Source organism: Peromyscus maniculatus, chromosome 16, assembly GCF_049852395.1.
Source record: "Peromyscus maniculatus bairdii isolate BWxNUB_F1_BW_parent chromosome 16, HU_Pman_BW_mat_3.1, whole genome shotgun sequence".
In the NCBI taxonomy this organism is placed as follows: domain Eukaryota; kingdom Metazoa; phylum Chordata; class Mammalia; order Rodentia; family Cricetidae; genus Peromyscus; species Peromyscus maniculatus.
In genome coordinates this window covers 68,314,031-68,334,205 of record NC_134867.1, presented here as the reverse complement: position 1 = coordinate 68,334,205, position 20,175 = coordinate 68,314,031, and the positions used below count along the sequence as shown (strand labels likewise).

The 20,175-nt window shown below is 39.5% G+C and overlaps 1 protein-coding gene across 2 annotated transcripts in view; it reads right to left on the bottom strand.

Moving 5' to 3' along the window:
• LOC102908314 (uncharacterized) overlaps positions 1–19,893 on the bottom strand; it is a 50,146-nt gene extending 30,253 nt beyond the window's left edge. The window contains exon 1 of one of the 2 annotated variants that reach the window (XM_042261971.2): positions 19,734–19,893. In XM_042261971.2, the coding sequence (XP_042117905.2) occupies positions 19,734–19,784 (51 nt within the window). In that variant the 5' untranslated portion in view covers positions 19,785–19,893. The remainder of the gene's footprint in view (positions 1–19,733) is intronic. The other variant, XM_076552994.1, reaches the window with a different exon arrangement.
• Positions 19,894–20,175: the final 282 nt, after the last annotated feature.

The following is a 20,175-nucleotide window of genomic DNA, read 5'->3' as shown; positions in this document are numbered from 1 at the left end:
ACTGGTTGATAAATAAAGCTATTTGGCCAATGTTGAGGCAGAATAGGGTTAGGCGGAACATTCTAACTAGAGAGGAAGGAGAAAGGCAGAAGAGGAGTCACCAGGCAGACACAGGGGAAGCAAGATGTGAAGGCAGAACTGAGAAAAGGCAGATTAATTTAAGTGTAAGAGCTAGTCAATACTTAGCCTGGGCTAATGACTGAGCAGTTTTAATTACTATAAGCCTCTGTGTGTTTACTTGGGTCCAAGCAGCCGCAGGGCCATGGGAGCTGGGCAGGACCAGGAAAACTTCAGCTACAGCTGTTCACCACTGCTCTGCTTGCTGTTCACTTTTCTCACAGTGTGGCATCACTGTTTGCCTTTCTTGTGGCTTAGTGTGTCCAGTTCTCTCTGTGTCTTCTTCACGTCCGAAAGCCTGCAGACCCTAGCCACTAGTGCTGGCTCTGCTTTCACTGGCTCTTGGCATCTGCTGCTTGAGAAGCTATGAAGGTCCGTGGTCTCAGCAGTGGACACTACTTTCTGCTGCTACTTTCTGGAGCTAGTGGTCTCTGGAACTGCTTCTTGCTATTATTGATGGTTTCTGGAACTGCCAAGTTCACAGTCCACCATGGACATTGCTCTCCACATCCCAGGTTGGGAAAACCTACTCTAAATTACTTTCTTCACCATATCCTTAAACCTAAAGCCTATATGTTCTAAACCTACATATACTTTTTCAAATATCTAACTTAGCAAATACCTAAAAGAGATATATTACTTCTTACTCTTAACTAACTTACACTAGGAAGAATCTCTTAGCAAATTCTCTATAGGACTACCCTAAACCTATATTTATAAACTTTACCCAAGTCTCACTTAAACCTAAACCTTGCCTAAGTTTTAGTTACATTCTATAGGTCTACTTTATAAACCTTAACATCTAGAAGAGATTCTTAACTATTATCACTTTACATATAACAGAACTAACTTAACACTAACGCAAACATCTAGATATTTCTTAACACTCAGAAAAGAATTTTTTTAACTAAACAATTAACAAGACCAGAAGTACGCAAATCATTTAGTAAAGTTCAGAGTTCATAGGAAAGTTCTGATATTATTCTAAAAGTTCTTGAGAGTTTGAAGTAAGATTTGTCAATGGCTCTTTCAACGCTGGGATTTAGTGAGTTCTGTTGCTATGGAGTTGTAACACTTGATGCTAGAGAACTGTAACATTTTTGGAACAAACGCTACTCCCCAAAGTCATCTTTCCCACCAAGCTCTCTCAGTCATTCTGGAACTGGTAGAGATGCGCTCTCAGTGATAAACGGTTTCTAACCAGAGGCTGTCCCTTTACCCATATTCATAACAGCTCTCCTGTGCCATAATTTAGACAAATGTTTCTGTTACAGCAGAAAAGCTACCATAAAGCCCCATCTTAGGCTGAAGGTGAAATTCTTGTATTGAACTGCCATAAAGCTCTTAGCAAAAATTCCTTGTGCAGCTATTAGACCATATAAGGCACTGCTTAAAACCTGCATTGATATTACATTTCCCAGAAAACTTTCAGGTATGCTAGCAAACTTTCCAGTTCCCTTTACAGGGTTTTGTAGACGAATTTCTAAACAGTCTTATTAAATAAGAAACACAGAGCCAAATACAGAGGTAATAGCTGAAGAGATCAGAGAAGAGCCACGACTAGCCTTATCCTACCACCATGCAGTAGCTTCCATAGGGAGAGCTTCTTCCTGTCTAATCTGTGTTTTTATTGCCTTCCTGTTCTGCCTTCTCATTAGCTCTAAGCTCAGACACAAGACTTCATAGTCACTTCCTGTCTATACAGACCTCCAGGTCTCTCTGGTTGGTACTGGTATTAAAGGTGTGTGTCACCACCCTTGGCTGTGTCCTTGACCACACAGAGACTCTCTGCCTGCCATGTGATCAGATTAAAGGCATGGGCTACCACCGCCTGACTTCTGTTTATGGCTCACTGACCTCTGATCTCTAGGCAAATTTTATATAACATACAAATAAAATATCACATTTCAGCACAAATAAAGTACCATGACATTCCCCTTTTTATTCTAATAAAAAGAAAAAAAGTTATAACTAATATAAGAAAAACTATATACAATAAGTACAATAACTATATACAATATGTACAAGCAATAAATATCCCCTCCCAAAAAAACTAAAAGCTAAACAAAAGAGATTAGATACAGGGTTCTTTTTTTTTTTTTTTTTTTTTTTGGTTTTTCGAGACAGGGTTTCTCTGTGTAGCTTTGCGCCTTTTCCTGGAACTCACTTGGTAGCCCAGTTTGGCCTTGAACTCACAGAGATCTGCCTGGCTCTGCCTCCAGAGTGCTGGGATTCAAGGTGTGCACCACCACTGCCCGGTGATACAGGGTTCTTGTTTTAAAAAAAAAGAAAAAAGAAAAAGAAAAAAGAAGACATAGAAAAGGGTAGATCATTGAATTGAAAAAAAGGGAAGATACAGAAATTATAAGATAAAAGGCAGATTTTTGGATCTACTCCAAAAAAAAGAGAATATGGATATGATAAGATTAAAAAGGGAGATTACTGAATCTACTTTTAAAAAGGAACTACTTGTTTTAAATATGATAAATAATGAAAATTTTTTATCTGAATTTGTCAAATGTTAATGGACTGGACATTGTTAATATATATATTGGAGTTTTTTGTCTGATTCTGTCAAATGTTAATGGACTAGACATTGTTAATGTAATTCTTGACTGTATATATTGTATATACTTATTGGATATAGTTTTTCTTGTATTAGTTATAAGCTTTTTTAATTTTAGACAAAAAAGGGGAAATGTGGTGATATTGTGTTCCCCAATACATTGTGCCCCCTAATAAATTTATCTGGGGTCAGAGAACAGAACAGCTATTAGATATAGAGGCCAGAAAATGGTGGCACACACACGCCTTTAATCCTAGCATTCCAGAGGCAGAGATCCGCCTGGATCTCTGTGAGTTCAAGGCCACAACGGAAACAGACAAGCATGGTGACACACACCTTTAATCCCATGAAGTGATGGCAGGAAGCAGAAAGGTATGTAAGGCATGAGGACCAGGAACTAGAGCCTGGTTACGCTTTTAGGCTTTTAGCCTTTTAGCAGCAGTTCAGCTGAGATTCATTCGGGTGAGGACTCAGAGGCTTCCAGTTCGAGGATGAAGGATCAGCTGAGAAGTTGGCGAGATGAGGTCAGCTGTGGTTTGTGTTCTGTCTCTCTGATCTTCCAGTATTCACCCCAGTACCTGGCCCTGGGTTTGTTTTTATTAATAAGACCTTTTAAAATTCATGTTACAGAGAGCGATTATATTTTTTAAGAAAACTTTTAGTTTGAAAGAGAAAGACTAAGACTTCTGTTCTCTAACATTTTTTGGCTTCATGGCCTGGAGGGAACTAATTCTGAAGGTAAGGTGTTGCACTGCTCACTGAGCAGAGGACTTTTGTTTCCATCCACACCTTTTTTTAGCATTTTAGCTGTGCCTAGGCCAAAAGCTTCCATAGGAATCTTTTTTCTACCTGATAAGCTCAAAGAAGAGCTTTTCTCTGCCTGTAAAGCTCAAAGAAGATAGATTTTTTTTCCCCAGTTTGCATTCGTAGCCCCTAAAGACTCAGTTTTTTCTGTCTAGTAGCCTAACTCATCTTAAGTAAATTTTTTCTGCACTACCTTACACTTCTAAGTTTTTCCTGTACTATATTGCTACACTCTACCTTCCTTATTTTTATAGATGTGTGTGTGTGTGTGTGTGTGTGTGTGTGTGTGTGTGAGAGAGAGAGAGAGAGAGAGAGAGAGAGAGAGAGAGAGAGAGAGAGAGAGAGATCTTATGCTGTAGCCTTGCAGTATTTCACTGCCTACCTATACACCGGAGAATAAAATACTGTTGCCTTCATTTTTTAATTTCTTATCAGCATGCTTACACTCGAAATGCCCCCACAATCCTTTCACCAAGTTCTACGGTTATTTTTTTTTTCTTTTTATTCTTTTTCTTTGTCCCTGTTTGGGCACCATCTGTGGGGGACCAGCCCCCAAACTTATTTACCCCAGGGACTCTTGAGGAATGAGGGATAAGAGAGAAATAGAGGAAAGGGAAACAGAGAGAAAACACAGGATAGACCTGGGTGGGCCTGGATCCTTATCTACCAGCCCAGAACTTTATCCCAACGGTCTATTTATAACAATGCCAAGGGGTAGAGCAAAAGACCTCCCCCTTGTTAGTTACAAACACCTGCACTCAGGCCCGTGGTCCAATCATCCTCTCTATGCAGGCCTGCTGTGTAAAGCTGCTAGGAAACCTGAAAATGGGATCCCACAGAAAAGCAAATCAAAATGACTCTGAGATACCATCTTACACCTGTCAGAATGGCTAAGATAAAAACACTAATGAGGGCTAGAGATATGGCTCAGAGGTTAAGAGCACTGGCTGCTCTTCCAGAGGTATTGAGTTCAATTCCCAGCAACCAATTGGTGGCTCTCAAGTTTCTATAATGAGATTTGGTGCCCTCTTCTGGTGTGTAGGCATACATGCCAGAACACTGTATATATAATAAATAAATAAACAAACAAATAAATAAAATTTTTTTAAAGCACTAATGATAGCTTATGTTGGAGAGAATGTAGAGTAAGGGAAACACTCCTCCACTGCTGGTGGTAGAGCAAACTTGTACAGCCACTTTGGAAATTGATATGGCAGTTTCTGAGAAAATTGAGAATCAACCTACCTCAAGATCCAGCTATACCAATCTTGGGCATATACCAAAGGATGCTCAATCATACCACAATGACACTCACTAAACTACACTCATGGCAGCATTATTTGTAATAGCCAGAACAGAAAAAACATAGATGCCCTTCAACTGAAGAACGGATAAAGAAAATGTGGTACATGTATACAATGGAGTATTACTCAGATATATAAAACAATGACATCATGAAATTTCTAAGCAAATGAACAGAGCTCATATCTCTGGACCTACAGGTAGGGAGCCTGCATAGGATCTACCTAGGCCCTCTACTATGTGTGACAGTTGTGTAGCTTGGTCTATTTGTGGTATTCCTAGCAGTAGGATCAGAGCCTGTCCCTAATGTATGAGCTGGCTTTTGGGAACCTATTCCCCATACTGGTTGTCTCACCAAGCCTTAAAGGGAGGAGCACAGTCCTACCTCAACTTGATATGCTATGCTTTGTTGACACCTATTGGAGGTCTGCCCCTTTCTGAACAGAAACTGAGGAGGAACAGATGTGGGGAGGGGAGGCAGAGGATGGGGAAGGGAGAAGAGAAGGGAGGGAAAACTGCAATTGGGATGTAAAATAAATGAAAAAAATTAATAAAAATAAAGAAAAAAGATAAATGAGAGGAGCCTTTTCACAAGTGTTCATGCAGCAGATTGCTTCCAAGGACTCTTGACTAAAACAAGAACATGATGGATCCACCCTGCTCTGCCACCACTTGTATAGCCTAATTATACAAAAGCTGCATTATATGAGTTGTCACTCAAAGTTACCTAAAGAAACAAATAACCAATTCCACCCATACAGTTGAAAGCTGTGTTTTAAGGCCACTAAAGCCAAACCAGGCTGCTTTGCAGTGTGTGCCAAGGGTGTGGGGATGGAAAGAAGGACCTCACACTCCCATAGTGATGGATCCCTACCCTAAGTCCCTGGGCCACTGTTGCTATCTTCCCTTCTCAGACCCAGCCTTTAGTGACTTAAATTTCAGGATAAAGTTGCATTTGGGTGAACACTCTACACCAAAAAAAGGTCCAAGATCTACCTTAAGATTTAAAAGGGAAAAAGAATGTAAGGGGAAAGTTATGGTGAGTTTCTGCCATTCCTATGACCCTATTCTGAACTGTAAACTATCCAAGTTGGTAAAAAGGCTAATAACTGAGCTGAATTCAGTACACTATGAATAAATGGAAATATTACAGAAAAAATATGGGTCCCCCTTTTAGGATGTGTGTGTGTGTGTGTGTGTGTGTGTGTAAGCCAAAAGACAGAGATCAATTTCTAATACTATTACTTGTGAGTCATCCATGGTTTTGGGTGTTTTTATTGTTGATGATAATGTCTATACATGTATTCAAAGTATTTTGCTTCTACCTACCCACCATTATCCATCTCTGACTCCCTAGTGCCATACTAGTTTTTGAGTCAGGGTCTCTCACTGGGACCTGGAGCTTGTAGAGTAGGCTACGCTGACTAGCCAGTGACTTCCAGGAATTGTGTGGGCTGTGCCTTCCCAGAAAAAGAGGGTGTACATTGTCATCCTAGCTCTTTGTGTGTGGATGTTGGACACAACACTCATGTCTTCATGCTTAAATGGGAAACACTTTACTGTGTAGATGTAACCAATCGTATTATTAAAATAAGAAACACAGAGCCAAGGTAAAAGAGAAAAGCCGAGAGGTCAGAGCTCAGAGATAAAATCTTACCTCCTGCAGTGCTCCTAGCTTCCCCGAGAGAGGGAGGTACTTCCTGTGTCCCTGTTTAAATAATCTTTCTGTTCTGCCTTCTCATTGGTTGTAAACCCAACCACATGACTGCCTCATCACTGCCTGTAAGTACCGCCCTCCAGGTCTTAAAGGCGTATGTCTCCAATATTGGCTGTATCCCTGAACACACAGAAATCTACCTAGCTCTTCTAACCACCACGCTCTTACTATGGCTCTAATAGCTCTGACCCCAGGGCAACTTTATTTATTAACATAAAATCAAAATAACATTTCAGTACAAATAAAATATCACCACATTACTGTATAAGCTGTCTACCCACCTCACCCCATTCCCATTTGGATTCTATTGGAAAGAAGAACTTACTTCTAAAGCCTCAGCTACCCCATTATTGTACATGCCAACAAACGATTATCAGTAAATAAATTATATCTCTTTATCATCTAAAAAATTAATAATTTTATCTAAAGCAACAGTGGCTACCATTACTCAAGTTCAGTATATCCACTGGTCTATGCAGCTGTTACACCCGTTAGAAACTTCTCTAGTGCCAGAAATTAGCAAGATGTCTTTGCCACACAAAAAAGAGCAATTTAAGATGGATACAAACGATATTACTATGCATTGGTATAGGCAGGTGACAGAGAATTCCTTAAACTTTAAAACACAGAGTGCATGTACTAGCAAATAATCCCTCTAGTGTGAAGATTCCACATGATGCCAAGTTGAGAGTACCTCCTTCTATGAAACTCTCTAGAGCTGCAGATTACAAATACCCACATTAAACCAGTTTTAAAATTCCATTTCCTATGTTCCATCTCCTAACTGCTATGATTCAGAGTAACTTAGAAGTTGTTGAGTAAGCTGCAGTAAGCTCTTTCTGAAAAGCAGCCAAGTTTGGTTACCATTACTACACATTTGTTGAGTTTTTGGTTTTAAATCCCCCATATCAACTCCCTCCCCCTCAAATGTGTGAATGGCACAATGGATGTGAACAAATGCCCTCAGTCTCTGCAGTCTCTGTTACATAGCTCTCATTGGCTCAACCATTTTCCTTTCTAACTCTACAAGAAGCAGTAAACCTAGCTCTGCTGTGGGATGTTAATGTATGTCCTGTAGGAGCCCTTCTTGGGTTCCTTGTGGCGTTACCCAGCAGGTTTGCATAGAGGATGATTAGGACCATGGGCCTGAGTGCAGGTGTCTGAGATGGTCTGCACTTGGCTGTAGTGGGGGATGGTCTGTATGTCAAGTTGCTCTGATTGGTCAATAAATAAAACCTGATTGGTCGTGGCTAGGCACTAGGGACTAACAGAGAGGAGAGATAAAAGAGCAGGAAGGCAGAAGGAGACGCCGCCAGCCAGCGGCCAGCCACTGCCAGGACAAGCAGCATGTGAAGATGCTGGTGTTACTTTAAGATATAGGAACAGTTAACAGGAGGCCTGCCACGGCCATACAGTTTGTAAGCAATATAAGTCTCTGTGTTTGCTTGGTTGGGTCTGAGCGGCTGTGGGACTGGCGGGTGACAGAGATTTGTCCTGACTGTGGGCAAGGCAGGAAAACTCTAGCTACATAGCTCCTCAGATCTGACACTAACTTGTAACTATTCATGGCCTATAACCCCAGCACTCAGAAGCTGGGGAAGAAAACTGCCATGAATCAATGGCCAGTCTGGGCTAGATAACAAAACAACAATAACAAAATTCTATTCAGGATAGTAAGAGTAGGCCTAAAAATTTCAAGTCACTGAAAAATTCTTTAACCTCAGAGTGGCATGAGTGGCACAACATTTTAAGTAAATCACTCTGGTTCCTATATGGAAAATAACTGTGTAGCAAGAAGGAAAAGCAAAAACAAAAACAACCAAGGAGCTCTTACAGAATCACTATAGGAGATGGCAGGGAGGATGAAAATCATCTATTCTAGGTACCAGTAAGAGTTCAACCTGAAGTATAATCCAAGGGCAGAAATGAAGTTTTATGTATAGGGAATATTCTAGTTTGATACTTTCAACAATAGTGAACTAAAGATTTTGAATAATTTCACCAGTAGACCAGGACAAGCAATAAAGTGGTTTCAAAGGTGGCTATGTGAGCAGATGAGAGTGAAAAAGGACTTTGCAATTATCAGTTGTAACAGAAACCCTTAAAGGAGACTGGACATATAAACCTGAAATACAAGGCCTGGAATGATTGACAATTAGTGTCACACCACTTGTTATAGTTTCTCAAAGGTACCAGCTTAGTGTCATCCTCACTCTAGCATCAGTCAAATGATACTCTACCCAAAAATCACACTGCATACACACACAAGAAAAGTTACATTTTCAGCAAATATAACAATCATAACTTTTTTGTGACTTATAAAGCAGAAGCCCTTAAGTATATTACACTAATATGTTTTAACCTAGTTAAATAGAAATTAGTTTCAGACTGTCTTAAACAGTCAAAGTGGGCCATCAAACGTTAGTATTATAGAATGGAATTCAAAAAAATTACACTTAATAGCAATTTCTCTAAAAATAAAGCAGAATTGTAAAAATAATAACTTGACAAAAATCTATAAGACAAATGGCTTGTTATAATTGTTCAAATATCAAAACTGACAAGCACACATATTTAGGCCATGCATGTGCCTATGTGTTTTCTAAAATTAAGAAAAAGTACCAGAGTTGAAACATTAAAACACTAAGAATGCAGATTGTGGATATGGTTCCCACACTTCAAAACTGTAGGCAGGAGGATCAAAATTCAAGGCCAGCATGGGTCACTGTTTTAAAAAGATGAAAAAATAAAAGCACTACTGAGCAGCTGGTGAGAAAGCTCAGAGGGGAGAGGGCTTGTTGTCAAGCCTGCCCTGAGTTTGATGCCCAGGCACCACATGGTATCAGGGAGAAGTAACTTCTGACTTCTACACATGCCCCTACACACGAATATCCTACTGCAATTTATAAAAAGGGAAAGAAGTGAGGGCACTGGGGCAGAAGGATCAAGACTAGGTAAGGCTATTACAATGAAACCCTGTGTCAACAAAAACAAAAACAAAAAAATCAGACTACTTATATTTCAGCCTCACTCTGTTAACAAAAAAATATTTCCTGTGATTTTTTTAACTCAAATGAGAAGATTTAATGAATGCAATTCTCTGTGTTGTTTTAAAGCATGAGTTTTTTTTTTTTAAAAAAGAAAAGTATTTATGTTTTCACTAGACCAAAAATACTTATTAGTCAATCAAATTATTGAAATACAATTTTTTTTTTTTTTTTTTTTTTGAGAGAGGGTTTCTCTGCGTAGCTTTGCGCCTTTCCTGGAGCTCACTTGGTAGCCCAGGCTGGCCTCGAACTCACAGAGATCCGCCTGGCTCTGCCTCCCGAGTGCTGGGATTAAAGGCGTGCGCCACCACCGCCCAGCTTGAAATACAATTATTAGTGTATTAAATTCGGTACCAAATTTTCAACTCCTTTTGTTAAAATATAATAAAGAAGCTTTATCATAAGAAGGGCAAGGTTTGAAACATCTCTTTAAATAGAAAACACTAGCATGTAACAACCTGGCCTAGAGCTATACATGTATACAGTACTAAAATGCCCACAGTCCTAAATTTGACATTACAATTAGTTAGGTAAAAACTAATCACTGAGGATAGTTTAATAAAGGTATTATGAGGATCAAAGCCAAGTTTTAAACTAATTCATCCCATAGTAAACACTACCAAATAAGTTTTCTGTTTGTCTCACTTCTGAGTTTAGAACTTACCAGCATAGAGAAAATTTCCAGACTCTCCTATCAATAGTTTTCCATTTCCTCCTTTGTAAAATTGAAATAATATAGATACTGTTTATGCTACTTTCCAATGTCAACATTAGGGTCAATTGTATCTCAGTAGTTTCTATTGTTAATTCAAAACACTCTTTAAATTAAAACCTCAAAGAGCGTAAGGCCACTCTGAATATCATCTATTAAAAAAGACCCTGATATTATTAAATTATATCTAGAAAATTTAAATTATTTCCAAAATGATCAGTAATGAGTAATTCTCCAAAACAAAAGCTTTCAGTACCTTTTGATGTTTGGGGTATCTCTTTAGACTTTACCAGCTAAGCTTGTATCATCCATAAGGCTTTTCAACATTTTGACAAGTTTACAGATTTTCTCATGAGGCATGCTCAACATACCCATTGAATATATGAGATGATGAGAACAGATTTCCAGAATGGATGAAATAGAAAACATCATATAGCTAGAAACTTGAAATTCTTTCAATGCAATATTTACTCTCTAAAACATGCAGTTTTCCTGTCTCCTGAAAACAATTTTAAGTAATGGAATATATAATTTACTGAAGTCCCACAAATTTAGGAACTAATAAATATTCAACAGAAACATTGCTCAACATAAAAAAATGGCATCTACCACATACTCCAAAAATACTTATTCACTCTAATTCTTGGAGGATAGGAATTGATATTCCAAGACTGAAGTTCTATGAGTAGATTCATGGAATCCCTACCACAGCTTTCTTTCTATGCTGTTTGTACCATTCTTAAATTTCTTGTTTAAGTTTTCTAAAATTGTAAGAATCCTCTCAAAACTTTCTTTTATTTTGTTTTTGGACACAATGAAAATAAAAACAGATCCAAAAACTGTAGATCATTTTTCTAATCCCATAACTCAGGAGGTTGAGGCTGTGGGGTAATCACATAGTAAGGCCCTGTCCCAAAGAAAGACAAAGAAAAAGTAGACACTACATGTACATGTATAACGAACTTCGAAGATATACTGAGTTCTAGAATAGAGAATGATTTTATAAGAATCAGGTGGGTCTCTGTGGGTTTGGGCCAGCCTGGTCTACAATATCAAGATCCATTCCAGCCAATTCTATACTAAGAACCAAATTCTGAATTAAAAAAAAAAAAGATTATTTTATGGTATGATGTTCCATTCCTGCTTTAAAAACTATGAAAGAATGGAGTTTTGGTATCTGTTATATTATAGCAAAACTTTTAATCACCATAGATGGAGATAACAAGAAATTTCATGACAAAACCAGTTTTAAACAATACCTATCCACAAACCCAGCCCTATAGAAAGTACTGGAAGGAAAACTCCAACCTAAGGAAGTTAGCTGCACCCATGAAAACACAGGTAATAGATAATCTCAAACCAGGAAACCCAAAGAAAGAAAACACACACGCACATGCACATGCACACGCACACGCACACACACACACCTACTACCACCAAAACCAAAAAGATAACAAGAATTAACAACCACTGGGGATTAATATTTCTTAATATCAATGGGCTCAATTTGCCAATAAAAAGACACAGGTGCAGAGAATGGATACGAAAACGGGATACATCCTTCTGCTGCATACAAGAAACACACCTCAACATCAAAAACGTCAAAGACAGACATTACCTCAGAATAAAGGGTTGGGAAGATTTTCAATCAAATGGACCTAAGAAGCAAGCCAGTATGCTACCCTAATTTCTAACAAAATAGACTTCAAACTAAATTAATTAAAAGAGATGGAGAAGGACATTTCATATTCATCAAGGGAAAAATTCATCAAGATGAAGTATAAATTCTCAACATCTATGCCCAAATACAGGGGGACCCAATATTTCTAAAAGAAACATTACTAAAACTTAATCACACATCTAACTCCACACATTAATAGTAGGAGACTTCAACACCCTACTCTCACAAATGGACAGATCTGCCAGACAGAAACTTAACAGAGAAACAAAGAACTAACAGATATTATGACTTAATAGACATCTACAGAACATTTCACCCAAACACAAAAGAATATACCTTCTCAGCATCTCATGGAACCTTCTCTAAAATTCACCACATACTCAGTCACAAAGCAAATCTCAACAGATACAAAAAAAAAAAATTAGAATAACCCCCTGTATCTTATCAGATCACCATGGATAAAAGTTAGGGTTCAACAACACAAACTACAGAAAGCCCACAAACTCATGGAAACTGAACAACTCTCAACTGAATTACCATTAGGTCAAGGAAGAAATAAATAGAGAAATTAAAGATGTCTAGAATTCAATGAAAATGAATCCATAACATATCCAAACTTAAGGGACACTATGAAAGCAGTGCTAAGTTCAGAGCACTGCCTACATAAAGAATTTGGAGAAATCTCACACTTGTGACTTAACAGGACACCTAAAAGCTCTAGAACAAAAAGAAGAAAACTCACCCAGAAGGAGTAGATGACAGGAAATAAACTCCAGGCTGAAATCAATAAAATAGAAACAAAGAGAACAATACCAAAAATCAATGAAACAAAGAGTTGGTTCTTTGAGAAAATCAACAAGGCAGACAAACCCTTATCCAAAGTAACCAAAAGGAAGGGAAGGAATATCTAAATTAACAAAGTCAGCAATGAAAAGGGGGATATAACAACAGACACTGAGGAAATTCAGACAATCTTTGAGTCATACTTCAAAAACCTGTACTCCATAAAATTGGAAAATCTGAAAGAAATTGACAATTTTCTGGATAGGTACCACAAACTAAAATTAAATCAAGAACAGACAAACAACTCAAATAGACCTATAACCCCTAAAGAAATAAAAACAGTCATTAAAACTCTTCCCTACCCCCCCCCCCAAAAAAACCCCAGGACCAGATGGTTTCAGTGTAGAATTCTATCAGAATTTCAAAGAGCTCATACCAATACTCCTTAAATTGTTCCACACAATAGAAACAGGAGGAACATTGCCAAATTCTTTTTATGAGGCTACAGTTACCCTGATACTCAAACCACACAAAGACGTAACAAAGGAAGAGAATTATAGACCAATCTCCCTCATGAACACTGATGCAAAAATACTCAATAAAATACTGGCAAACCGAATCAAAGAACACATGAAAAAAAAAAAAAATCAACAACCATGATCAAGTAGGCTTCATCCCAGAGATGCAGGGATGGTTCAACATATGAAAATCTGTCAATGTAATCCACCATAGAAATAAACTGAAAAAAAACAAACAAACAAAAAAAAAAAACACATGATTATCTCATTAGATGCTGAAAAAAAGCCTTTTAGACATGTAAAAACAGCTTAATCATGAACTACACTACATCCAAGGCTATACCTGAAAACCAGAATCCAGTGATATCACTCACTCCAGATAATCAGGCACAGTCCTAGAACCACATGATGCCCACTGGACAATATATAAATAGAGACCATGAGCAACGCTCTACTCTGCACATGTGGAGATACATGATCTTTTTTTTTATTTAATTTTATTTTATTTTACCATATAATTTAATTCTACTTATCAGCCACGGATTCCCTTGTTCTCCCCCCTCCTGCCCCCCTCCCCTTCTCCCCAGCCCAACCCCCATTTCCATCTCCTCCAGGGCAAAGACTCCCCCAAGGATTGAGATCAACCTGGTAGACTCAATCCAGGCAGGTCCAGTCCCCTCCTCCCAGGCTGAGCCAAGTGTCCCTGCATAAGCCCCAGGTTTCAAACAGCCAACTCCTGCACTGAGCACAGGACCCAGTCCCACTGCCTGGATGCTTCCCAAACAGATCAAGCCAATCAACTGGAGAGACATCATCTTGATCAGCCCTGGGGCTATAGTATCTCAACCCGGATCCTGACCCTTGAATCAGAGACTTCTGTTAGAGAAGAAACCTGAACTTAAGCTAAGATAGAGGTGAGCAGCATTGGTGAGATAAGTTTAGGACCATAGTTGGGAATTTAGAGTATGAAATATGTACAATGATCATCTACATAATGAAATATAAGTTTTGTTATATTAACTATGCATATCTACCTTCTTGTTCACAAAAGTTAGGATCACTTTCCTATGATTGATGATTAGATGTAAGTCTGCATTAGAGTGAAGAAAGGAAAACTTTTCCAAACCAAATGCAACATAACAGATTTTTAAAGAAACAATGTATGATTTGTATTATACACCTAAAGCAACCTGTTTTGCTCTAATTCTTTATAAATCACAAGAACTTTTGGAAACAAATATATCTCCCTTTTTTATGTGTATGTTTGTATGTTTGAATGTTTTCCATATGTGTACAGGTAACACACCGGAAAAAAGGCCATCAGAACCCCTGAACCTGGAGTAGCAGATGGTTATGATCCTCCTGATTTGGGTGCTGAGATCTGAAATCATGTCATTCCCAAGAATAATCTATGCTGAGTGACCTACCAAGCCCATAATACTTTTTAACCAATAATCTAAAAGTCTTTCATGGATTAACAACAACAAAATCTAAATAAATAAAGTATATAAATGATCCTTGGGAACATGGTGCATTAATATTAAGATGTTGTTTATGGTCAATTTGCACCATAAATTGAATCCAAAGACAATACCAGACAGTTTATAAGAAGAAAGCTGATTCTAAAGCTATATGCAAAGTGGAAACACTGAGAATGCTCAATGGGATTATGAAAATCATTACACACATTGATACAATCTGACTTCTATATTTACTGCAAAAGCTACAATAATCAAGAATGTGTACAATATTTGTTGAAAGAGTAAAGAAGATGGAGAGAAAAAGCCAAGAACAAAAGCAGGAATATAGAGTCGACTTTTAATCAAAAGACAAAAGGAAACTCAGTCAGGAAAAGTGTGATCTTGACCAGTGTTACCTAAGGTTCAATGTGTATAGAAATTAAATAAACACAGATCTCACAACTCCAACAAAATTAACTCAAAGTGACCCATAAACTGTTAACTTGCTGACCCTCCAGCTATTGATATTTCTTCCAGAAAGGCCACATGCTCTAGAGCCCTCTCTGCAAATGGAGGTGATCTCTTTCAGAGCCTACGGTGGCTCTACAGTCCCTCATGTCACCTTATGGTTTCAGGTAAACCCAGCACCAATGATGCCCAATCACACAACAATGCTTAGGAATAATTTAATGTCTGCTTTCTGTCGCATGGATTATGTCACAAGACATGCATGGCATCTGCCCTATTCACCTGCCCAATATCATACAAACCTGAGATACCTCTACAGCTCAGAAACTCCTTTTGTGCCCTGGAACTCAATTTCATTGAATCCCACCATGGTGGCTGGCAGTAGCAGAAAGTAGAAAACATTCTAATCATGTATTGCTGAAAGATGATGCCTACCACCCCATCTCTACCAGTTTCTAAACTATCTGTAACATTTGAAAGACAAACCAAAAAGTGGAATGTAACATTTAGAACTTCTAGAAACCAGACCTTCTTCAGTTTTCCAATCTTTCTTCCCACTGCACAACAAAAGCAATGAGTGTGTGTGCACACTGGACAGTGATATTACAAGTTCATAGTCTCCCATGTCAGGATGGCAGAGCTTCCTCATCCCCAGGAAATCTACACTCAACAAAGCTCAGAGGTTGAGGGCCACTGACCAGGTCACCACAGGGACCAAGAGAACCTCAGTTTGGCTCATGGTCCATCCCAGTCCAAGCAGCTTTGACAGCTCAGCCAACTTGCTCTTTTATCTGGGGACAGTGGCCCCCACACTCACCATGGCATGGCTTGTGGTTTTCCTTTTCAGCTCCCTACAGCAGAACAAGTGGAAACTCCTGGAAAGCTACCTCCTTGGTGCTCCTGATTGCTAAGCCTTCCCCAAAGTCCCTCATTATCTTGGACTACCCAGCTGGGCTTCAGAACATTGGCAGTTTCCCTACTGAGTTAGCAGAGATCAAATGACTCAAACCACACAAGCCCTTCCAGCTCTACCCTTCCACACTATGGTCAGACAGGGTCCTAATTTGGGAAATTTGTAGTTTAGTAAAATCCTCCAATCTCCCAGAGCACTTCCTGTTCCTCTTCCAAGGCACAGGATCCTATGTGTGCACATTCCATTACACACTCAATGTATAGTGAAGCCAATCCTTTGTCTCATAGCTGGGAGGTCCTACAACCAAACTCAGGTCCCATTCAAACAGTAACTGTTGTTGTTAAACAAAAAGAGGCTATGGATTAGATAGAACACAATGAAGGGTCTATAGGAGGGCTTGGAGACAGAAGAGAAAATGGAAATGATAAAATTATAATTCCCAAAAATTATGTTAAAAAGTTGAAACAGGCTTTATGGCCATGTCCTCCAGAGACTAGGGATTTGTCTTAGAGCACACCAAGCACTGCCCATGCCATTCTCTCATGCTGTACATCTTAAACCTGGAAAACACAGTCATATTAGGCAGGGTGACATTTTATCCAGTTCTTCTATTTAGACTGAACTGGCGTAACTACAGTAATTTTGGTTTCATGGTAAGTTCAGTTTTTTATCCAGATTCTTGATTACCTGGTCTGTGGACCCAAGCAATGGCCAGTTAGGATATTTATGGAACATCTAAAATTGATTCCCTCACTACTCACTGATAATGTCAACTACTGTCAAAGCACAAAAGCTTCCACCCTCCTTTTTGCCTATCCCTTTCTGTGCTGTGACTACACCTGTTTTATAGTTGGTCAGTCACACAGGTCCCACTTCATTTATAAATTCTCAATAAAATCTAGAGAAGTTGGAGGATACTCATTCACTATTTTTCCTTCCCATAGACCAGTCAAGGCCCAGCCTGGAAGGAGTTGCAGGACTGTCTTTCCAGTACTGGGCAGCAGAGGGAGGATTAGGTAGGTGTTCAAAGCAATTCTCAATTAAATAGTGTGAGGCAAGCATGAGCTACAGGAAACATTGATCTAAACCAGTGGTTCTCACCCTTCCTAATGCTGTGACTCTTTAATACAGTTCCTCATGATGTGGTGACTCCCCCAATCATAAAATTATTTTTCACTGCTACTTCACAACTATAATTTTGCTGTTATGAATTGTAATAGAAATATCTGCGTTTTCCCGTGGTCTTAAGCTAGTCCTGTGATAGGATCATGTGATCCCCCAAAGGAGCTGTGACCCCCAAGTTGAGAACCCCTGCTCTAAACTGATATAAATAAATAAATAAATAAATAAATAAATAAATAAATAAACAAACAAGCAAATAGCACATAAGAAAAAATGGAATAAAATTCTTAAACTGGGAAACATTGATAAATAGAAACAAATAGAGACTAGGACAATAATGCATTTAAAGAAAGTGAAATTTAAACAATGGTACCAATAATTGACTTTTTAAAATGATAAAAATAATTGGAAGAACACTTAGGTATACTGACTTTGAAACAGAGTAGGTACTTCCCTGGTAGAGAATGCCATTAATAAGAGACTGTATGACTTTTGTTACATGTAAAATGTTAGCCACTGAGTGCTGTAAGCCTTCGTCTCAAACCTCTCAGCTGACTTAACTTTGTCAACTCAGACTGCACACACACATCTGCATAGAAGGGTTTGCTAATTGGAAACTGAATACTTAGTAATCCAAGCTATCCTCCCTATACTGTATACTCACATATTCTGTCTGTTTTCATTCACATGGAAGGAATTTGCTGTTTAAATCTTAAAAGGTCTTACAATAAAAACCAGATATTGGGGCAAGAGCTGAAAGATCAAAGAAGCAAAGCAAGCCACAGCCACCACCTATTACCTCACCAACTCCACAAAACCTCTGACTGAAATCCTGAGTCCTCACCCGGAAGAGTCTTAGCTGAACTGCCTTATATACCTTTCTCCACCCTGCCACTTTACTTCCTGGGATTAAAGGCATGTGTGCTTCCCAAGCAAAGGCATGAGATCTCAAGTGTTGAGATTTAAGGTGTGTGCCACCACTGCCTGGCTCTGTTTCTCTCCTATCCTGGATCAACCTCATGTAGCCTAGTGTGGCCTTGAACTCACAAAGATCCAGACAGATTTCTGCCTCCTGAGTGATAGGATTAAGGGTTTGTGCTACCATTGCCTGATTTCTATGTCTAATCTAGTGGCTGGCTTTGTCCTCTGATCCTCGGGCAAGTTTATTAGGGTACACAATAAATCATCACAGGAATTAATGCATGATAGGAAATTACATAGAAAGTCATTCAGAGTGCTCCATCAAGTCCTTTGTAATGGAGACCCCTGTAACTCTCTGCCTTAAACTTCAGTCTGTTTCCCCCTGCAGTATATACCCAGTACACTTCCTCCTCTTCTGGTCTGAAAGGAGAAGCCATGCTCCACACACAAATCATTTTCCTGTTACCTCAAAGTACAGCCCACTATGTGACTCAAACTGGTAATTTTAAAACTCTGTAGTGCTACAGACCTATAATCCAAGAATTTTGGATGGCTAGTCAGAAGGGCAGCAAGGGCAATGCCTTGTGGGGCTCCAGACAGTGTTCACATCCACTTCAATCAACATCAGAGACCTTGACGCAAAACCACTTTTGAAAATGGCTGGAGACGCAGCTGTTTTAGAATTACTATACCTTCATGGCAGACCAAGACTTAATGTTGGTTGTGACCCTGTAATTGCCCCTTGAGAAGCATGTTAGAGGCCTTTGATGGGGAGGTGGGCCTTTTGGGAGGTTGTAAATCAGGGTTGTCTCATTTGTTATGAGAATATAGCTTAATGGCTGATTAATCCTGGTGAACAAACATTTACATCTTATCACACTAATCTCTAACAGGCATGGTTAGCATATTACTTATCTTATCTTTGGGGTATTTGGGATGCAGCCCTCTCCTTCCTAAATTCTACGTTGTGTGACTCCAAGTCTCCTAAGAATTGGTAAATCCTTATACCATCAATTCTACTCTTCTACATTACAGTTTAGCAGTGGGACACTAATCTACACTGGAGATACCATTTACAAGCTCCACAAAATTAACCCCAGATGGATCTTAAACCTAAATGTTAAGTGTTAAAAGTGCAGAACTTCTGGAAGAGAGACCAGTACTCTCCAAGTTTGGCAAATTTGGTGATGTCTCTCCACATGTGACAATATAAGCACTACAAGCACTAGCATTTCACAGTGATCTCAACAAAGATTTCTAAGCACAGTTCTCCCAATGCTCTCCGCAGACACAGTCCAGGGAGTGAAGTTGTTCAGTGGCTGCCAGCCTGGCCCAGGGAGTTGCAGGGATCACACAGGACCATGCTGGACCAGGCAGGACCAGGCCAGAACACGCGAACTCTGTGTCTGGCCACTGGATCCCACCTAGCCATGGGAGGACGCACCACTCGGGCTTTCAAGCCTCAGCCGGCTGCTCCACCTAGTCTTCGGACAGCCGCCCCTCACACAAGACCAAGCCACTCCTCCCAGCATAGGGACAGCAGCCCTCACACACCATGGCCGGCCACTCCTCCCCACATGGGGGCAATAGCCCTTCACTCACCTTGGCCCACCGCTCCTCCCTGTCTGTGGAAAGCAACGCCTCGCTCACCATGGTGCGGCTGCTGAGCTGACCCGTGCTTTCTCCAGAACCCAAGGCACAGTACACAGCAACGATCTCCGACTTCCTCAGGAGAGCTAAACCAGAAGCCTGGCTCCCGGAAGAACCCTCCCATCTGACGGGCGGGTTCTCTGGAGGCTCTGATTGGCTACTGAAGCCTGAGTGACAGGACCAGGTGAGCAGAAGGAACACAGCACAGTGTTCAAAGGCACTGACAAAAAAAAAAAAAAAAAAAAAAAAAAAAAAAAAAAACCGGCAAAAACAGAGCTCCATGTCTAATACCCAGAATATGCTTGTTAGAGTTTGTAATGGGCTGGGGCTGGGGCCTTTGGGAAGATGTTGCTTCAGATCTTGAGAATCCAACACTTTCCACACAAGGGGCTGT